This window comes from Ailuropoda melanoleuca, chromosome 6 (assembly GCF_002007445.2).
Source record: "Ailuropoda melanoleuca isolate Jingjing chromosome 6, ASM200744v2, whole genome shotgun sequence".
Classification (NCBI taxonomy): Eukaryota; Metazoa; Chordata; class Mammalia; order Carnivora; family Ursidae; genus Ailuropoda; species Ailuropoda melanoleuca.
The window spans coordinates 101,348,047-101,370,603 of record NC_048223.1 but is presented as its reverse complement, the minus strand read 5'-3'; the positions used below and the strand labels follow the sequence as shown (position 1 = coordinate 101,370,603).

General features: G+C 42.9%; 1 protein-coding gene and 1 pseudogene across 1 annotated transcript in view; both read right to left on the bottom strand.

Moving 5' to 3' along the window:
• ABCC2 (ATP binding cassette subfamily C member 2) overlaps positions 1 to 18,311 on the bottom strand; it is a 58,347-nt gene extending 40,036 nt beyond the window's left edge. Inside the window, exons 1-9 of the mRNA XM_034663127.1 lie at positions 17,854 to 18,311; positions 16,089 to 16,262; positions 7,905 to 8,030; positions 5,768 to 5,902; positions 5,441 to 5,548; positions 4,955 to 5,010; positions 3,573 to 3,807; positions 1,258 to 1,418; positions 261 to 438 (exon numbers count right to left, since the gene is read on the bottom strand). Coding sequence (XP_034519018.1) covers positions 261 to 438; positions 1,258 to 1,418; positions 3,573 to 3,807; positions 4,955 to 5,010; positions 5,441 to 5,548; positions 5,768 to 5,902; positions 7,905 to 8,030; positions 16,089 to 16,262; positions 17,854 to 17,886 — 1,206 coding nt within the window. The 5' untranslated portion in view covers positions 17,887 to 18,311. The remainder of the gene's footprint in view (positions 1 to 260; positions 439 to 1,257; positions 1,419 to 3,572; positions 3,808 to 4,954; positions 5,011 to 5,440; positions 5,549 to 5,767; positions 5,903 to 7,904; positions 8,031 to 16,088; positions 16,263 to 17,853) is intronic.
• On the bottom strand, positions 6,834 to 7,620 carry LOC105239786 (annotated as a pseudogene).
• Positions 18,312 to 22,557: the final 4,246 nt, after the last annotated feature.

Sequence of the window (22,557 nt, the reverse complement as noted above, 5' to 3'; positions counted from 1 at the left end):
GGCAGATCCTGGGCAGAAAGCAGCTTGCCAGCTTTCCTCTAGAGTGCACCCTCCCCCGTGTCCCCTGAACACACACGCGCCCTAGGTCTGGGAATCCACTTTTCACAATTTGCAAAGGAAAATCCAAAAGGAGGCTATCTGGTTAGTCAGAATCAAGGGTGAAGATCAGTTGTAATTTCCATCAAAATTTTCTCAATCTTGGAATAAATGTTCACATTTAAGGGGATTTTCTTCAGTGAGGTCTGACATGTTCCACTCACCTTCTTATATATGGACGCCATGATGGTTGTCCGTACAGTGATGCCCAGTGTGAAGCACATCTGAAAGTAGCACTGAAGGCAGAGAGACTGGATGAGGGCCACAACAAAGAAGAGGACCGAGTAGAGATAGCCGGTCCATATATACGTGTCCCGGTCATTAGCGAAGGAGATCAGCAATCTGCCAAAGCAAAACCAAGTCAGTGATGCCCATCATGTCTCCAAGGACTCTTCACACTCCTCATGCACAGCCAGCTACCCTACCCTCGCCCCGCAGTTAACAAAAGTGACCAGAATTGTCCAAAGCCGTTGGAAGACCTGAGCTCCACAGCTGGGCCGGTGCTCTTGCTTGCAGGGCTAGCAGCAGGAGGCTCGAGTTGGTGACCCATGGCTGTGAGCAGGGATAATGAAAGAAATGCTCCTTACACCTGCCACTGTAATGCTTTGGCCCTGCCTTGCCCACCCGCTGGTAAAAGAGGTTGTATGGGAGAAGGGGATTTGTTCTTGGACCACGCAAACCCAAAAAGTAATTAAGACAGGTATCCAATTCGAGTTAAACCTTCCCCTAGAGGAGACTGCATTCCATAGATTCTAGCAGACTGTGAAGTCTTGTCACGATTATGCTGAACCTCTCATCGAAGGCTGCAGCTGTAGAGATGGGGTTACAGACACCAGGGACAAGGCTCTCCTGCATTGTGCTGCCCGCGCATTGGTCAGGGCTCCTCCCATATCAGTTCTGTTTAGCAAGAGCGCCTAACAAGTATCTGGCTTCCTAGGAGGGAAGGGATGTAAAAAAGAGGAAAGCTAGAAGACCTAGCATTTGAGATCTTGAAAACTGCCTTGTGCTTTTCATGAACACAACGCGATAAGGTGGAAGATATTATCAGCATTTTAAACAATGGGAATTTAATACTAAGCTCCTGCCTGCACATCCGAGGGGCCAGCAAGGAGGAGAGCGGCAGATGGGGCCCTGAAGGGATACCCAAGGCCCAGGACTCACTTCAGCAGCTGAGGATTCAGAAACATGAGGAGGTCATACACCAGCTTCAGGAAGAATGATTTCAAGAGAACGATGTAGAAAGTTTTGAAGAGAGTCTTGACCAACCAGGATTTGGGAAAGTTTTTGGTGGTCCCAGACTTTTTTTTCTTTTTAACTTCTTCCTAGGTATAAAACCAAATAACAACAGTGCTTACAGAGCCATGCCATGTAAAACTTTGTCTCACACTGCTCAGCTCCAGAGTGTTAAGCCCCTGAGTCCTGTCGCTTTCTCTGTACAGGTTTTTTGTTTTTGTTTTTTTAAAGATTTTATTTATTTATTTATTTGACAGAGATAGAGACAGCCAGCGAGAGAGGGAACACAAGCAGGGGGAGTGGGAGAGGAAGAAGCAGGGTCCTAGTGGAAGAGCCTGATGTGGGGCTCGATCCCATCACGCCGGGATCAAGCCCTGAGCCAAAGGCAGACGCTTAACCGCTGTGCCACCCAGGCGCCCCTCTCTGCAAAGGTTTTGGTCTTCTCACTGCCTGGTCACCATCCACACTTTCAGCTGCCGTCACTGGTCCCCCTTCCCCTCCCTGATACTCCTAATCTAGTTGGGGTGAGAAAACCAGACAAGCAGACACCTAAGCTGGTGAGAATGCCACGGAAAGGAAACAAAGAGTAGATGCTGAGTGGGGGGCCCTGGAGGGTAATCTCGGTGAGTCGAGGGCGTGAACACTATAATACGTATTTTTGATACTCAGAGCCTTTTCATTTGTTCTTGCTTGTGGCTGTGGTGGGATGTCATGGGTTAAATTATGTCCCCCCAAAAGATGTTGAAACCCTAACCCCCAGTACTTCCGAATGTGCCTTGATTTGGAAACAGGGCCTTTGCCAGTGTAATCAAGATGCGGTCCTTAGGGTGGGCCCTAGTCCGAGAGGACTGGTGTCTTTATAAGAGAAGAGACTCAGAGCCAGAGAGAAGACGGCCAGGTGAGAACAGAGGCAGAGAGTGGAGCAATGCCTCCGTAGGCCACACCACAGCCAAACTAGAAGGCAACAGAAGCAAGGAACGCTTCTCCCCTATGGGTTTTGGAAGGAGTGTGGCTCTGCTGGTACTTTGATTTGGGGCTTCTGGCTTCCTACCTGTGAGACAATACATTCATTATCAGCGGTGCAGTTAGTGGCACTTTGTGAGGGAGGCCCCAGGAATCTAGTACGGGGGGGGGGCATTACCGCTCACTCACCAGCCTCTTCCTCTTCCTGGGATTTGGCCTCTTCATGACATTCTCCAGGGTCCCATCAGGCCCCAAATTCAGCTTTTCAGCCTTAGTTTCCAGGTTTTTCTACCAGTGACATCCTCTTGTAATTTTGTCACTGAGATCCCGTCTGATCAGTGTCTTGCGGGGGGCAACTGCCCCAGCCTGCCTCCCAGCTTCTACTCTTGCCCCCCAACCTTCCATCCTCCTGGCAGCAGCCCAAATGCACTTTTAAGAGTACAAATCTGATCCCATTACTCTTTGGTTCAAAACCTCCACTGGCTTTCCATCCTTTATAAAATAAAACCCGGACTCCTTACCATGGTCCTCAAGGGTCTACACGGCACAGTCCCTGTCCACCACCCTGAGCTCATCTCACCCCCACCCCCAGCCTCTCTCTCCATGCCCCAGGACCTTCTTGCAGTTCTCCGAACTAAATGTGTCCTCCTCGGCCTCACACTTCTGCTCCCCTGGACGGGATTACACTTGCTTCTGATGGTCCCCTAGGTGAACTCTTCTCAGACTTTGGATCTCTGCTCAAGTGACACCTCCTCTGAGAAGTCTCTCCTACGACCCTGAAGGCACTTCACTGCAAAGACATTAGCGTGTTTTATACATTCTTAACAGCATGTATTACTCTCAAAGAGTAACAGGCATTGGTTTATTATTTGTTTTGCAGCTCTCCAAAGAGGACTCTTACAGGCTACACCTTGTACCCAGTACCCAGACTAGTCTGACACTTGGTACTTAATACTTTTGAGTGAGTAAGTGAGTGAGTTAGCTGCTGGCACTAAAGCCCACTGAAGTGCACATTCTGGAAATGCTAAGGTGTATTTTTCTATTTTTAAAGACAAAATATAGAAATTTTCAAATATACCCGAAAGGAGAGAAAATGGCACATTATACCCAAATGTATCCATCACTAAGGTATTATTAGTATTATAAACACGACAAATAACATAAAACACACTGTAATGTATACACAGGTATCAAAACATAAGGACAGAATCGCTAAGACACGGCTATCCTCCTGCCTGAAACCTAGAGCACATTCACACAGACAGTCATGGGGGAGTTACCAGGACAAGGATATCTTGGCTTTGACTCTGATTCTTGTTCAAGCCATGTGGCCCATCTCCAGCGTTTCGCTGGGCCTTTCTCTGCTGCCGTCTCTGGAGCGCCTTCCTGGCCTTCTGCAGCTCTCCTACCATATGTTTTTCAAACGTGCTGACCAGTGCTTTGGTTTTAATCTCTTCATCGACATCCCAGACATCTTCAAGAGTCAGAGGTTGCTTGTAGCCTTTCATAACAGTGCTGGAACCAGAGCGATCCACAGGCTGAGACCCTACAGGCTGGGTCAGGGGCGGTCCCTTTGCTGCTTCTGTCAGAACCTGCCCCGCACTCCCAGTTCTGAGATGGAGGGACAGAGGCCCACTGCTCCATCTCCTGGCCCTTTAAACTTGACAGAGGCGTGGGGAGGGCAGAAAACTGATAGGAGAGGTGATGGACCGTGGAATACAAGGAGAAGGGTCAGAGGAGCAGCGCGGCTGAATTAAAGCCAAAAGAGCATCACGTCCTCCTGCCCATTCCTCCTTGAACACTGGCTGCCTCTCTGCCACTCTGGCATCTCCCCGAGGGGCCTTCACGATGCCCTTAAGGAACTGAGCAGCCCTGGAGGCCTCCTCTACACTCTGTCTCTAGATCAGGGCCCATCAACCTGGTGTTTGAGAACATGCTAGCTTCTAACTGAAATCTAGCCTTTCCGTATAACATGAACGGTGGCAACCAAACACTTGTAAACAGTTGTACCTGTCTTTGACACCAGGAGATGTCACAGTGTTTTCATGGTGCGTGTACACTCATTGATACTTCGAGATCGTGGTGGTATCAGCCCCATTGCTAGATCACTACATGTTGTTATTTAACACATTTGTAAAGAAGCACTTGTTACATCACAAATTTGTGGGTTTTTTAATATTTAAGTGATTATATTTCAATATATTTAGTTTCCTTTGTAATCCTGTGTCTTTTTCTTTAGGCACTGAAAACATTATCTGAAAAAGGACTCACAGGCAGTTCCAGCCTGCCAAGGGGTTTATGGACTACAAAGGCCAGGAGTGCTTGCTGCAGATCCTTTGGTAGCCGGGCCAGCTGGTTCCTCCCTTAGCCTTCAGATCGTGCCACACTGCCTGCCCCCAAACATCCCTTTTCTTATCCTTCCACCTTTTCCCTAACGTCCTTCCTTTTCCCTGTGGAACCCCCAGGCCACCAAGAGCAAACCCCCTCCATCCTCTCCTCCACATCCCAGTCTGAAATAAATAGATCTACTAAGTTAACCTCGGACTCTAAGTAGAGGAGAAATGGAGGCCTCAGGAAGCATTTTTAAAATTAAGATTTCCATCACTTTCAGAAGAATGAGGGGGTAGGGATATGGACAACCCACATTCCAGGCTTTTCCTACCTGTCATACCAGCTAAACGTAATGTTACTCAGAAACGAGGCTGTGAATGATGGATTCTGCAAGACACACACAAAAAAACAAAAAGTAAATCAACTTGAAACAGGAACTCTGTGGAACTCTAAAATCAAACTGATCTTCCTAGATATAATGTTATGCTAAAAAGTAGACATAAGACTGAAATGGACTGGACATCTTAGGTTTATCTGGAGACCCTAAAGTCACCAGTAAAACAGTCAGATTTTCTGGCATAGATAGATGAATGAATTGTCCATGCTGAAGACTGGTGGGTCAATGTAGAGGTACTTCCCCACTTGTAAGAGAATTTCCATATGCTAGCCACTCTCAATTTCCTTAAGCCATAAATGGTCCACACGGCTATATTCTGGGCTCGTGGGACCTCCACGAGGCCTAGGCATCTCAAAGTTACATGTGTCCAAATACCATCCAGTGAAATAATACATGAGGTGGGCGCATTTAGAATCTCACATTTGAGGAGGCATCTTTTTCTGAAAATCCTGAAAGGATCAGGACCAGGATCTGCAGTGCATAGCTGACGAAGAACAGGCAGGAATAGGCCAGGTTAGAATTGTTGCCCTATGGGAAAGAAAAACAACAACAACAACAAAAAACAGAGAAAATGAGCCTTTTTCCAAATTAAGTCTAAATGGCCCACACAGGTCAATGCTTGTCATTGAAGCCGATCATCAAACCCCCTAAAAACAATTCTATCCCGTAGTTCAATGGACTGTAGTCCATTCACTGACTTAGAGGTTGCTCACCACTACCTCAAGTCACTCTCTCTTTCCTCCTTACCTTCAAGAGTATCCGGATCAGAGTCTGAAACTGGAAAACGCCACAGAGTATTGAGAGAATCCAGAACAGGGACAGGAACCAAGAATCCTTCTGCATGCACCATCGTCTGCTGTGTTGGATCAGCAAAACCAGGAGCTAGAGAGAAATTCACGTCAAGTTCTGAAAAATACTGTCACCAAGGACAAGAGGCAAGAAAGATGCGGGAGAGACAGGGGAAGAACGGTGGGTTAAAGGAGGAGATTGTTAGAACTAATCTGGCCAAGCAGAAAACACACAAATGCCAAGTTGTAGGCTTCCTGATACAACCCAACCTCTTCTTTTAGGGTGTCCTGCTCTTCCTGGGACTCCCTTCCCCACTTCATCTCCCCGAAACACTTGGGTGGGGGGTTAGCCAGGAACACAGAGGGTCACCTTCTGCATTTAATGGAGTTACTTTGGAAGCCAGAAAAGTCTTTTCAAGACCCAAGGAAGTTAATTTCTGTCGCTGCAGGGGTCCACCTTGGGGGCAGTTCCTGCTGGGCAGGTGTGAGCTGTCGTTGTGATTTTCTGAGAACATCAAACTAAGCTATAAAAAATACTTGCCTTGTAACTTCTCACTTAAGTATAATTAAATGTTGGTTTCCTAGTCTCAGTGCAGTTTGTAAACTAGCATTCTGAAAACCAAGCCATGATTAGTAGCAAATTTATTAATTTCTGTGGTATAGATATTACCACCGTGGTGGATTTCAAGCCCCCACACGCTGTCACTAAACACAGCATTGGGAAGAGAGGCACACGATTGGCCCCGTGCTGGCTGACCACTGCCCTACGGGGATACAGGCCCATAGGTACAGGGCATTCTGAGTTTTCTAGAAAGTTTAGCAATCCAAATAGTTACGTGGCCTCTTCTGCTTTTAAAATGGTAGCAACTAATTCAGTTGTTAATGCTGTGCAGGCCTCTGCAAAAACTGAGCCTGCAGGAGAGTGAGCAGTTTCTCTTATTGAGTTTATACAAACAACTGTAGACTCAGTGATCCATTGATGAGTCATTAGTCAATTTAAGAACAATATTTACAACACTTAGAAATTATTTTACATACAGAAACTTGGCTTTCATGTGTGTATGTGTTATTTGTTTTTTACTTTCCAAACACTGAAGCCTGGAGGCAGGGAAAGGGTGTGTGAATGTTTGGGACACCAAGCCCAGGAGTGCATGTTGACAACGGTGACATACAGGGCCATACATTGCTGTCCAGTTGCCCAGGGAGCAAAGGTGGATGAAGATCTCCATGATAAAGGCCTCATAGATGTTAAGGAACATCACTAGGAGAAATGCTGGCTGAAGAGTGTGGTATAGGTCATAGCGTGTTATCATCCAGATCTGGGCGGATGAGATGATGTAATGGACCAGACTGATGCTGGAGTCCATGCTCTTCTGGTGTACTTCCAAACTCAATGCCCTGAGCTCTAACTCAGATGGGAAGCAGTGCGACACAATCAGTGTGTCCGTGGCCCAGCCCAGGGCAACAACCATGATCTTGTGTACATTCCAGGACGTGAGACGGTTCAGGCCTATCAAGTCCGCCACACGCACGCTGACCTTCATGACATCCCAATGAAGTCATAGATGCCGCCTTCCCAGGTGGGAAAAGCATGGCCAGGAATAGCATCTTGCACAGCCGCATGAAGAGGTAGGTGACCCTGGCCTGCACACGCTTCTGGAAGGCGATGTACTCGGGCCACAGCGTTTGTAGGTGATGAGGTAGGGGAAGTGGGACAGGGTGAAGCCATTCCAGCAGTGAAACAGGGTCATGGTGTTGACCGCCTGGGCCTGCCAGAGCACGCGTCTCTGCCTCGGCTGGCCTGGCACCCATTCATGTATAATTATTAGATGGAAAGATAGGAGGGCATAAGATACATATCGTAGGCACCAAAGCTAGTATTTATGCCAGGGAGAAGGATCTGTAAGTTAGTGTTCAAAAGAATATACAAAACTAAAATTTGATTCAACCCCATTTCAACCAAGCCTTGCCTCATCATAGGCCCCTCAAAAAGGGAGATGAAATTGGACTTAATTTTACCCCAAAAGAGTACATTTCAACTAGATAACTATGAATAGGAAGAGGATAAACAGGGCAGGAGTGGGGGTAGGCCTTACCCATGTGCCCAGGTAAAGGCTTGGATTGGTGTATCTAATGGCAGGAACCGTGACTTGTCCAGAGTCTTCTGTGAGTACAAGGGCCAGCTCTATGGCTGCTAGAATAAGAAGAAACCCAACAAGCACCTGAGAAGGAAAAAGACCACTGTTGAGAGGATACCATGCTTTAGAATAGAATGGTTCCTAACAGGTAATAAAGATGGTATGCGGGGATTCAGAGAACACAAGAAATACTTCTGGCATCAACGAACACATGTAGTTCAAGCAACGGAAGGAAGTTCAATGTATGCTAGGGTAGGTTTTTGAGGAATGTTGAGTGTGATGGTTTTAAACTATGTTCACAAATTCTTTGATATTCCTCCCTTCAAAAAGTAGATCCTGGTACCCCTTCCCTTGAGTGTGAGCTTACCTTAGTGATTCAATTCTAAAGGACAGAATGTGGTAGAAAGTAAAAAAAACAAAACAAACCAATATGGCTTCCCTGTTCTCTCTCTCTCAGATCACTCACTTCAGGGAAAGCTACGAGTGCCATCGTGAGGACACTCAAGGAGCTTTATGGAGAGATCTATCCACTTGGTAAGTAACTGGGGCGTCTTGCGAACAGCCATGTGAGGGAGTCATCTTAGAATTAGATGCTCTAGTCCCCAGTCAAGCCTTCAGAGGACTTTAGTCTCTGCTAGCGTATCAGCTGCAATGCCATGAGAGACCCTGAAGTAGAACCCAGATACGTGGCTCCCGAATTTCTGATCCATGTGTGGGGTTTGTTTTTTTTTAATTGCTAAGTTCTGGAGTAATTTGTTATACAGCAATAGGTAACAAATAAAAATAGATTTAAAAAGGGAACCCCCTTACCCCAATTGGGATTTCCAGTTTCCTTGGCCATCTTCCCTTTCCTTGATTATTCCCAGCCTTTTCCCCAGACAAGATTTGAAGCTAATGTTGCAAACAACTGACTCTGTCACCCTAGGAGGACTCTAAGCCAATCAATATTTGTCCTCGGAGTTCATAAAACATGCTACACGTTGTATTACTCTGAAGAATCACCCCCCAGCCATCAGGATGAAAAATTACTACTTCCACTGAGGAGGTCCACCAGCATCTTAGCCCTCAAAAGGAGGATCCTTAGGACCATCTCCTCTACCCCCATCCCTTCAACTCCCATCCATCCATTGCTACTCATTCCGGGTCTCATTCATCCAGAGTGATTCAGGCAGAAATACTGGGCTGCTTGTAATGAAAACCAACCGACAAGGGAGATGAGTGTATCTGTAGTAGGACTAGTGTGATTAGTGAGGCATAAAGTCAAAGACATGTTGAGAGAATGCATTTCTCAAGTACATAATATACTAGATTGTGTTTTCTCATATGAGACTGAGGTTTTATCTGGAAAAAAAAATAACAGCTTTTGAAAATGGTAACATCTGTTTGCCTTTAGGTAAATTGGGAGTAAACTGGAGCAAGGCGGAGCCAAAGCGTCCAGTCCAGGAGGACTTGAGGCACTGGTGAAGAGAATACTAACAGCTCCCCAGGCCAAGGAAGAAGAGCAGGCCTGGCCACAGGCTTCCATATATGAAACTCCTACACATTGACTAGAAATATACTGAGCGAATCCATATCAAAAAGAACAATTTACATTATAAATAACTCCCACAAAGCATTTTAAGATGAAAACAAACAACCCAGTGCAAAAGGCATAAAATGGAAAAACATATGGCTTTTAAACACAGGAACAGATGCTTAACCTGATAATTAGTGCAATTTCAAATTATAACGATACCATTTTTCACTTAACTGCTTAGCAAATGTCAAAAAGTTTGGTATTGCTTTCATATGGAAAAATATGAGCCCCTCTCTACCATTTACAGTTTTATTCAGTTAACCTACCCACAGGGGTAATCAGGTAGGCTGCGGGTGCACAACAGAGGGCACTATGCAGCTATTTTCCACCCCAAACTCCCCTGCCCACTTTCCACAGCCATCCAGACCTTCAGCTCCAGCTTTCATAGAGCGAGGGGCATGCTGGTGAGGTCAGAGGGTAGTTATCTGAAGTGGTATTATTGTGCACCAGAATGGCTTTCTGCTAGTTATCTAAAGTAGCCACAGCGGAGAACAAATGGAGAGCCAAAGATGGAGTCAGTGTTGTCTGCACTCCTACAACCCATCCTCAATGTCTTTATGGCCTTCACAGTCTTTGCACAGCATTCTTCACGATGACCTTAGAGCCAGGTTGCAGGAGGTGACTTGCTTTCCTAGGTCACAGCAGCAATACAAACAGCAACACAAGACCCCCCGGCCTGGTAAAGAGGTCCTTTCCTCAGACCCAACAGTTGAAGTGACAGTGAATTTCAACCTAAGAGGTAGCCCATGACAGGAAGACACTTCCTGATGCCACAGGAGGGAACATCAGCAATGCTAAGCCCATGGGACCAATGCTTTATGGGCAATAGACATGGCAAACCTTATTTCAGCAATAACCCAGTAGCTGTTTTGGCCCCATGAACCAATACCCCCCCTGACTTTTCATCATTCCTCATTCTGGAGAGATAGGGGTGACAACCACTCTAGCTTCATCCTGCTGAAAAGGGGTGTAGATCAGAATTTGAAGAATGAAGCAGCCTTTCATCCAATTAAAGATATTCCCTAGTAGTAAGTTGGAGCCCCACCCTTCATAGAACCATTATTTTGGAACTTTCACGGGTGATCGTAGCATCTTATTCCACATTTCATGTCAAGGTCGATTAGGTCAGTTCAGTTAAACAGTAAGTGTCATTTCAGGAGGCAGTCCTGCAGGTGGGCTTTCAAATTCAGACCCATAGTGTGCAAGCAATCAGGTAGAAAATCGGCCAGATATACAAGGAAACCAGAATAATTCAGAATCCAGGCTAGTTTTATAGGTAAACAATAAACATTCAAGGACAATCAGAACTAGAATCTCATAGCCATAAAGGTATGTTACAGAGAGAGAGAGAGAGAGAGAGAGAAAATCTGAAGCAGACTCCTCACTGAGTGCAGAGCCCAACGTGGGGCTCGATCCACAACCGCAAGATCATGACCTGAACGGAAACCAAGAGTCAGACGTTTAAACTGACTGAGCCACCCAGGCTCCCCTGCTGGAACTTTTCATAAGGAATTTCAGATTGTGCCTTTAACACCTTTCAAGGCCAAGAGCCAAGCCAAATATCTGCTATTAACTCCTCTTCAATGCTTATAGATTTGGGGTACTTCTTCTGTTCCCCAAAATATTGTGAACATGCCAGGAAGTGACGGCAGATTATTTTTAGGAACAAGGGTAACCAACAGAACTGCAAACAATCAGACAAAACTAAAAGACTGAGAGAGGAGAAGAAAACGAAGGTGAGGGGAGGGCCAGTGAAGTGAATGCCTGTCTTTCACAGACGGCAGAAATAGACCTTTTTTAAAGGTGATAGAACAAGAAATACAGGTATAAACACATTGTTTGCAGATACAGAGGTAACCATCAAAATAAATTTAAATGAAGGCCTCTGGAGAATGGTACTGGGAGATAGAAGGGTGAGAAAGAGACTTTACGTTTCATTTTGTGTTTCTTTATTCAGTTTTTTTTTTAAGAGAGTGGCAGGAAACATACCAAAATGTTAATAGGAGTATATCAGAGTGATAACAATGATCAGTGGATTTAATTGGCTTCCTACTTCCCTAGAGTTTCCAAACTTTCTACAATAACCATGCATTATTTTTTTTTAAGATTTTATTTATTTATTTGCCAGAGAGAGACAGACAGAGAGAGAGCACAAGCAGGAGGGGAGGCAGGCAGAGGCAGAAGGAGAAGCAAACTCTCTGCTGAGCAGGGAGCCAGATGCAGGGCCTGATCCCAGGACCCTGGGATCATGAACTCAGCCAAAGGCAGACACTTAATCGACTGAGCCACCCAAGTGCTCAACCATGCATTATTTTTGTAATTGGAAACATGAACACACTTTTATTAAATATGATCAGGGAAATATTATGGTTGTTCTTAAATAGTCCTTGTCTTTGATCTCTGATTTATTGGAGGAGCTTCAAGTGTACATGGAATTTACTAAACTTCTTAAGAAGACACAATCTCATTGGTATTAAAACAGAAAAGACAGTGGTTTGGCCATATTTAATATCTCTCCATCCCTGCAAGTCCTCCTTTTCCCAGAGCTTTATGAATGATAGGCACTCTGGTTGAATTGTCTCTCCATTGTCAAGCGTCTATTTCTACCACTTCCCTGGCAGATAAGTGTCTAATTTCAGCATCAATATTTTCAGGGAATATGACCCCCAGCAGTCTATTCTATTTTCAGAAAGTCAGTATTATTAGGGGCGCCTGGGTGGTGCAGTCGTTAGGTGTCTGCCTTCAGCTCAGGGTGTGATCCCCAGCGTTCTGGGATCGAGCCCCACATCAGGCTTCTTTGCTGGGAGCCTACTTCTTCCTCTCCCACTCCCCCTGCTTGTCTTCCCTCTCTCACTGGCTGTCTCTCTCTGTCAAATCAATAAATAAAATCTTTTTTAAAAAAAGTATTATTAGAAAGTCCTTCAATATATTTAGCCAAAGTGTGCTTCTCCAGAATAACCTCCACCTACTTAATCTTGATCCTGCTCTCTGAAACTTTTCAGAACAAGCCCAGCAATCTTCTATGCTATATTCTGCAATCACATAAAGATGATTTCCACATTTCGCTGGCTCAACACCAAGTCTATTTTTGCTGCACACTTTCTTGCTCTGACCTCAGCACTTCCACAACCTCCAGAACCAAATTCCTTTCATTTCCCTGGGATTGAGCTCATTCATTCATTCATTTATTTTGTAATTCAATTCATTCAATTACCTACTGTGCATCGGGTCCTTTCAGTAAGGATGCACCTTTAAGCAAACAAACTTGTAGAATCTCTCATCTTGGTCAAGCAAACTGACTTAGTTCAGATAAGTATAGACAGTTCAGGAAAGTCAGAGAGAAACAGCCCAAAAGCAGGTAGAAGAGAAAATGGAGAAATAAAATCAAGTTGAGGAATGAGCCAAGAAGAAGGTTCTCATAGAAGAAGTAAAGTTTTACTGTGTGAAGAGTTATACTTCAGACTGTTTTAGAGAAGAGACCAATTATTTTGAAATTTTTAAGAGGCAGCTAATTATGAACGGAGTTCCTGTGACCATGAGCAAGGACGAGTGGGTTATTAGCTACAGAAGAAAAAAAAAGCCAATACATTGATTTTCTTTTTCTCTATAGAGATTTATATTTATAAAAGTTAGACAAAATGTGTTCTACCCATGTAATAGAATATAATTCAGCCATAAAACGTGAATGAAATACTGATTCATGCTAAAATATGGATGAACCTTGAAAATCTTATGCCAATTGAAAGAAGACAACCATAAAAGACCATATATTATTATAAGATTTCATTTATATGAAATGTCTGAAATAGGGAAACTATAGAGATAGCAAGTAGGTTAGTGGTTGCTTAGGACTAAGGAGGAGGGGGAGATAGGAGGCTTATTTCTATTCTAAAATTAATTATGGTGATGGTCGTACATATCAATATGCTTAAAAAATGTATTTAAATGGGTGAATTGAGTTTCCAAAGGCAAGGGAAACTAAAGCAAAAATGAACTATTGGGACTTCATCCAGTTAAAAAGTTTGCATAGCAAAGGAAACAGTCAACAAAACCAAAGGACAACCTACAAAATGGGAGAAGATATTTGCAAATGTTTTATCAGATAAAGAGCTAGTATCCAAAATCTATAAAGAACATAACAAATTTAACACCCAAAGAACAAATAATCCAGTCAAGAAATGGGCAGAAGACATGAGCAGACATTTCTCCAAAGAAGACATACAAATGGCCAACAGACACATGAAAAAATGCTTAACATCACTTGGCATCCGGGAAATACAAATCAAAACCACAATGAGATACCACCTCACATGGGTCAGAGTGGCTACAATTAACAAGTCAGGAGACAACAGATGTTGGTGAGGATGAGGAGAAAGGGGAAATTTCTTGCACTGCTGGTGGGAATGCAAGCTGGTGCAGCCACTCTGAAAAACAGTATGGAGGTTCCTCAAAAACTCAAAAATAGAGCTACCTACTGTACCACTAGGTATTTACCCAAAAGATACAAATGTAGTGATATGAAGGGGCACCTGCACCCCAATGTGTCTAGCAGCAACATCCACAACAGTCAGACTATGGAAAGAGTTCAGATATCCATCGACAAATGAATGGATAAAGAAGTTGCGGTATATCTATATACAATGGAATATTACTCAGCCATCAAAACATGAAATCTTACCATTTTCAATGATGTGGATGGAACTAGGGGATATTATGCTAAGTGAAATAAGTCTATCAGAGAAAGCCAATTATTATATGATTTCATTCATATGTGGAATTTAAGAAACAAAACAGAGTATCATAGGGGAAGGGAGGGAAAAATAAAATAAGACAAAATCAGAGAGGGAGACAAACCGTAAGAGACTCCTAACTACAGGAAAGAAACTGAGGGTTGCTGGAGGGGAGGGAGGTGGGGGGATCGGGTAACTGGGTGAGGGACATTAAGGAGGGCATGTGATATAATGAGCACTGGGTGTTATATACAATTGATGAATCACTGAACTCTACCTCTGAAACAAATAATATACTATATGTTAATTAACTGAATTTACATAAAATCAAATTAAATTAAAAAAATGGGTGAATTGTGTGGTATGTGAATTATATCTCAATAAAGCTTTTTTTTAAAGTTGAAAGTTCTTATAGCTAGTTAATAACTATAATTAGGATAGGATACTGATTTATTCATTACCCAGCCTTTTCTTGGACGTCTCTAAGTCTTTCCCAAGGGTATTGAAGCATGCTGTTCAATGTTCAGAATCTAACATATTCTCGACCTCCACTTCTAGAGTACATCTAAACATTTAATTCCACGAATTCATACTGAGTGTTAAGCCCTGTGCTTGGCACTTGGATCAGCAAAGAAGACAATGGCCCTGCCCCTACTCTCAGGGACTATTCTTTCCTATCCAGAATCCAACAAAACTCACCACCAGCCCCTAACTTGGAGTGTCAATGAAAATCCCATTTCATTTGGCCAAGTTCCTTCCTTCCGTTTAGATTCCAGGAAACCTGAGGCCATTGGTATGTGTGCTCATAGCACATCAAATCTAATTAGCCTTTTTAATTAAACTCTGTTCAGATCAGGACAGATAAGGAAAAACAAACAACCACCACCAACAAAGAAACTAGTGAAAAAAGCAGATGGTGGAGTTTATGAGGTGGCTTTTCAAACTCAATCGAATGTCTTGGTTCCCACAGACCCTTTCTGCATTAATCAGTGCAACTGACTGACGGCACCTCCCTAGTTCCTCCTGGGCTCTCTCCTGCAGCTCCCGTGCTTTCCACATTTCCCTACTCAGGCATGTCACTGTGAACGCTCACCCTACCTCATTCTACTGTGGGTGACTGTCCAGACTCATGGAAGATTTTGGGAAAATGGAAGCCTTATTTCAGACCCAAGTTATGGGAGATGAATGATGGTTGGATTGCCTGAATGGTACACAGAAAATGGTGCATTTTGTTTTCATTTCATTGTAGGTTCCAACTGAATTACAGTCTCCTGATTTATTAGAACAGTTTCAAGACAGGTCATCCAGTATTTGCTTCTCAGATATTAAAAAGATAGTAACTATTTGACTGATTGGTTACTCATCATTGGTGTTTAAAGATTTGACTGATTGGTTACTCATCATTGGTGATGAGTCTGATATCAATAAGATTTAAGAGTCACTATCCTTTTATTTTTTAAGATTTTATCTATTCATTTGAGAGACAGAGAGAGGGAGAGAGAGAGAGAGCGCATGCACGAGTCGGGGTAGAGGCATAGGGAGAGGGAGAAGCAGACTCCCCGCTGAGCAGGGAGCCCAACACAGGGCTGGATCCCAAGATCCCAAGATCAAGACCCAAACTGAAGGCAGACACTTAACCAACTGAGCCACCCAGGCAACCCAAGAGTCACTATCCTTATGCAAACTTTAAAGTTACCTTAACTAAGAAATATGACAAGGGGCCAGTGAGCACCTGTCTCAGGAAAGCTGGTTAAAGATAGGGAAGAAGACACTTTAACCACCAAAAAATGTCTCCATCCTGTACCAAGCAATTAGAAAATAGTGGAGTTCCCATACCTGCTTAGCAAGGTAGAGTTTGGTTATAGGAGATTTCTTGATTTTGGATCTATACACATGAAGAAGCTGCCAAGGGGCCAGGAGCCAAAGGAAACCCAAGGGAATCCACACCAGAACAGTTTGCTCAAAACAAAGTGGCAGGTCTGCTTCTGGGCTATCCAAGAGTGAAGAATTCTGGGGGACCAAAACAGAAAGATTGTTGAATATATTCATTTTTGGAAGACAGAAAACCAGTGTGAGCACACCCTCCACTTCCACCCGTGTTCTCAAACAATTTTAATTCCATTCTATATCCATACCCAACCTGACCTTTACCTAGATGCATTTTCCTATTTATCTCCATTGATACAAAGTCAACATTTAATGACAGTGACTTTTCTGGTCAATTCAACCTTTAAAAACCTTTTGTTCACCAGCTAGTCTAAGTAAACCTCACCACTGCATTTGCTAAGTTGGGGGAAAAAGAGGAACAGACTGTTCTTCAAATAGTTCCCTGGAATATAGAAACTTGTTCTTATTTTCGCTTCTAGCAGTAAGTAAACCCCCTGACAGATGTTCAAACATTCAGGCAGCAGGATGTTTTAGTCATACTATGCCATTTCGCCTCCTTTGAGCCAGAGGGCTTACAATGATTTGAACCCGAGGAGACTTTGGGCCTAGGAGCTAGTGGATGGAAGGCTCATCCCTAGCAAGTCTGTACTGTGTTTACGTTCTGCAATAGATAGAAGTGTCTTGTGAAGTGAGGGTGGGGGGCACCCACTCTTACTTTTTGAGTCTTGTGAGGGTAGATTTTTCTCTCCTCAAAAATTTTTAGTTGTTTTGTATAGTTGTTCACACAGACTCTTTAAAGCAAATATTGCAGTGCCCTGACCAAGATATCTGTCAGATATTCTCAGAGAGAATTCCCAAAAGATGGCCTGGTAAGATCCTGGAGCCTATTAAGCCCCACCTTCCTGGGGTATATATGTCCCAGCCTTGAGGCCCTTGGGGCCCAGGTTCTTTCTAAGATGTGCTAACCAACCTACTCTGCTATCTCATCCCCACTTTTCTTATCTCTCCAGAAAGTTATCTAACTTTAGAATTCAGAAAAATTACCTAAGACATTTAAACTATTTTAACAACCCCTCCATGTGATTCTGATGCTGTGCTAGGCATTTGCAGACCACACTTTCACAGAATCACTAAATCCTAGGCTTCTTCTCATTTTTGATTCCACTAATCCATTTGGTACTGTTGATCACCCTGACTTGAATGTCTCTGCTCTAATGGTTCAAAAATTGTCTCGGTGCTCATGATGCCCAAATCTGCATCCCTGGCCTCAACTTCCACTCCATCCCACTAATTGCCAGTTCCTCTAGAAGATATCACTATCATTTCAACACCAGCAGGATTCAACCTTGGGTCTTCTCTTCTTCCTCCCACCCCCCAAACTCCACAACAACAACTTTCCCTCCTAACATTGTTGAAATTGGAAGCCTTTTCCCTATTTCTCTTTAGAGAAGACAATTTTACAGCTAGCTAGTCTGAGAAAAGAGTCTGAGATACAATAAATATATGTTAAGAGAATACATACGTTACCTCTTCCACATAGAATATCATCTGAAGATATTATGACTTAACTTTTCTTAAGTACCCCCCCAAAACCTAAAAAAAACCCCAAAACCAAAAAACATCTACTTCTCTGGTTCTTATTGGTAGCCACTGAGGCTCATCCGAGTTCTTAGTCTGAGAAAAGTCAACTGTGAAAATAAGTATTATTTCTCACCCAAAATGTAGAGTTGCAGAACTTCTCCAGCATGATTCCTGGAGCACTTCTGGAATGAACACTCTTCTGTGACTCTTTGTTTTTTATTTATTCTTTTCCTCAGAGAAGGTGGACTGCGAGCAGTGATGTGTTATCTCCCATTCTGATGTTCTGATGTTCCTAATAAAAGCAGGTCTCCTGACCTTTCATCCTAACAGTTTACTCATTAACCTTGCTCAGATGTTTATTTACATTATCCCAGTGGATAGACATGTGACTGAGGATTGAGGAGCCCCCGGGGCAGCTAGACTCACCATTCCCCAAGGACCAGAAGCCTCTGTAGGTATGGTCATATCTAAAAGGAACCACTGAAAAATGTCAGCAGAGCTGGCGGACAACTTAGGAGTGGAGAAGCCTTTCCTTCTCTTGAAGACACATGACCTAAAAAGAGAAGCATCAGTGGAGGGGAAAGTACCCTTAAACATGCAGTTTCACTTCCATTTTAAGGCCTTAGAATTTATAGGAATGTGAAATATCCTACTCCTTTGGGTTTTAAATTAAGACCATTAAGGGGCGCCTGGGTGGTGCACTCTTGTGAGGTCAGATTAGGCATCTGACTTTTGGTTTTGGCTCAGGTCGTGATCTCAGGGTTGTGGGATTGAGCCTCTCATGGGGTTCCATCCTCAGCATGGAGTCTGTTTGAGATTCTCTCTCTCCTTCTGCCCTTCTCATTTGTGCGTGTGCTCTCTCTCTAAAATAAATAAGCAACTCTTAAAAAAACACCACATAAGTTAAAATATACTTAAAAGTAGTATAAATTTTATTTCAAAAAGTCAGATTATAAAATAGCATATCTAGCGTGAACCTATATGTATGTATTATATATATATATATATATATATATATATATATATANACATAAGTTAAAATATACTTAAAAGTAGTATAAATTTTATTTCAAAAAGTCAGATTATAAAATAGCATATCTAGCGTGAACCTATATGTATATATATATATATATATATATATATATATATATATACACATATAATTTATGTGACAAAGTGTTAGCAATATCTGTTAGGATTGTGGGTGAATTTCCTTTTTGCTTGCCTGTATTTTCTGATTTTTCCATAATTATTAGGTATTATGTAATATTTTAAAGCAAGTTTTTGGTATTGTGGGGAAAAAATGCATGACGTAAATTTTACCATTTCTTTTTTTTTTTAAAGATTTTGTTTTTATTTATTTGACACAGAGACAGCTAGTGAGAGAGACAGCCAGTGAGAGAGAGACAAGCAGGGGGAGTGGGAGAGGAAGACGCAGGCTCCCAGTGGAGGAGCCTGATGTGGGGCTCGATCCCAGAACGTCGGGATCACGCCCTGAGCGGAAGGCAGACGCCCAACGACTGAGCCACCCAGGCGCCCCAAATTAGGAACATTTCTAAAACAGGAATAACTGATTCTTAACTTACTGTTAGGTAGTGAGGGATAAACACAAAACGTACATACAGTTCTTACCAGAGACCTTGGCACATAAAAAGAATCTCCAAAAAATGATAAATAGCNGGATCCCAGACCGCTGGGCTCACGCCCTGAGCCAAAGGCAGAGGCTCAACGACTGAGCCACCCAGGTGCCCCATCCCAAACCATTTCTAAATGTATACAGTTTAGTAGTGTTGAGTATATTCACATTGTCATGTAACCAATCTCCAGAACTTTTTCATCTTGCCCAACTGAAATTCTATACTCATTAGACAACAACTCCCCATACTCCCTCCCATAGAAAAGCAAATGCTCTTTTAAAATCAGGTCACCCCTAAATTAGCCGCAGCCATACATGCTTGCCAACGTATTAAAGTGCAAATGCCATCATCTGGGGGATCACGTGAAACCATTTTGGTCACGAACACAAAAAAACACTTTCTTGTTCTATGGTTATATGCAGACTATACCTACAGAGAGTAATTACCAAGAGCGTAATGTACACTTTAATGTCTACATACATACATATATATTTCATGTATACTTGAATGCCTGGCCTAAAATTATCTGTACCTTTGGTTACCTTAAACTCACAAATGATAGTAACATTTACCACTAGTACCGGCAGATATGTTGTGAATTATTAACATCTGAAAGATGTATAACTTTTGTTAGGACATTCATTCAGTTCTCTTCTTATGAGAAGATAACCATAAGATGAGCTTCCACACTTTTCTATGTGCCTATAACAGTGTTAAAATGATTTAGGCCTTAGGGTTTCCAAATATATTTGACTGGATATTTGCTACTGTTTACCACAAACAACATTTTCTAGTTCCTCAATATGCACATTCTAAACTATTCTTATGTAATCAGTTGGCATTGCCATACTTACCACATAAATGTATAAATGCATAAATAAAACCTGGATGAAAACATGGCGCCAAATACTTCTTACGGATTTGTGATTATCCTCATACTTGTTGCCTGCTTCCACTGTTGAATATCAGAATGATTACATGCTATATGTCCAATATCCCCAGCTGACATCCAACTGATATTGTCTCAAAAAAAAAAAAAAGGAAGAATGAAATCCTCATGGTTGAATCCATTCTTTGGGGAGCTACTTTGACAAAAGTGGGGAAATGAGAAATTCTGACGAGAGAAACAAATAGTATCAATCTGGCTTACCTAATGCTAATGGTACACAGGAAGATAATAGACAACTGGTTGCACATGCCCCACGGCCAAACTCCAGGGGCTTTTCAGAAAAGTCATAAATATCTGCAGTTGTTTTCCCTGATGACCCGGCTGGCCTGCTCAACACCAGGCTTCCCAAACCGATGCCCTCCAGCTAATTAGCTTAGTCAAGAATAGACCCTCACTCTTCCCAAACTGTGTGTTTTCCTCCCTTCCTGTCTCCTTCTTCTAAGTCCTGGATTTTGCCTTTGTTTGTTGACAATAGTGTAACGACAGTCCCCCTCAAGCATGAAAAAACTAGCACACAACATCTAACTAAATGTCTGAGTTATTTCTTGACAACCATGTCAGTCCTCTATCTTTCTAGCAGATGGAGAATCTATTGACTGTGCTTGTCTAGCAAGTAGCTGGGAAAGCCAGTCGGCTATGCTTGGAAATGTTCGTTGAGACTGAGGAGAGGACCTAATGAGGGGTATGGTGTGAGTAGAATTATTTTCTATAGATAAAATGTAATCCCCCGTGATGTCTATCGCAAATAAGAGGAACAAAATGACTGATAGAAATTATAAACATGTTTTAAAACAAGCAGAATTTGTATTCGTTTGTGCTTAAAACATTTTGAGTAGCCAAAAAAAAGAGATGGAAGAGTATCTAAATAGTCATCAAAACAAATACTGAGATTATAGAATATATACTGACGTGGATGGAATACACATATGATGTATTATTATATGATAAAAGAAGTGGGTGGGTCTGGCACATAACAAGCTTGGCAGTTACCTTTCCGTCCTAACAAGTAAAATGCTGAGCAAACTGAGAAATCAACAACTCTTCTTAGATCAGTAAGAGAAGTGAGGTCACACAGCAAAATGCTGCCCCCCCAAATTGAAAAGACAGACAAGCAAATGCAGAGAATCACACTTTAATAGAACGAAACCCCATGAACTAAAACCTCGACAGGATCCAGCTCCAGGGTAAGGATCCCTGAACTATAACTGACCAACTGATAGAGTCTCAGTGTCTGAAAGTCACGGAGTCATTGAGAGTTTTGTTTTGTTTTGTTTTTGTTGCTGCTTTTTAAGATTTTATTTATTTGTTTGACAGAGAGAGAGACAGTGAGAGAGGGAACACAAGCAGGGAGTGGGAGAGGAAGAAGCAGGCTCCCAGTGGAGGAGCCCGATGCGGGGCTCGATCCCAGGACTCTGGGATCACGCCCTGAGCTGAAAGCAGATGCTTAATGACTGAGCCACCCAGGCGCCCCTGTTTTTTTTTTTTTTTAACTACATGAACTATTTATTAAGGGTTTTGCCTACAAAAGCACAACACAAATAGACAAAGTCCTCCTGAAATATAATTAGTGTACACATCATCCAGTTGATAATTTGCAGTAGAAAATGCAGGAGTATGACCTATGACTGGCTTCCCACATGCAAACTCAGGGAAGTGCATGGGGGAAGACTCTGCTCCAGGAGCCACACCATGCAACTGTTCTGCCATTGTCTCTGCCAAGTCTGTTGGGCAAGTTCGAAAGTACAAGCAGGACTTACTCTATAAACAACCACCCCAAAGCAGGGAGTACCCAACTGACCTCTTCAAATCTTTGTGCGTTTTCCACAGCCATGAGAAATTCTTCTCATAAATCCTCAAAGGTTTCATATGGAGGTAAGTCAAAGCCGTTAAAGCATGTGTGAACCTGGGCAGTTCAGAACTCCACTATTGCTCTACTGTGAACAGCTGTGAACCACTGGGACAAAAGGGTGAGGCAAGTTCATAGATAGGTACTTGGGATGTCCCTGGGACAAACTGTAGTAACCAGAGACACTTCTCGGCAAGCATCAGCAGCACACCCTTCCAGAATCATGGAATGACAGGAGGGTTTGGGCAGTAGCCTTTCCTGTAAATAGAATGTTGTCTCTGATCATTCATGTCCACACTGCCAAGGTTGCACATCAGCAACTCCAGCTCGTTTTCATAAAACATTTTAATCAAATTGATAGAAAGCAGTTCTGTGAATCGTTCCAAGCGGGTGTTCATTTGCTGC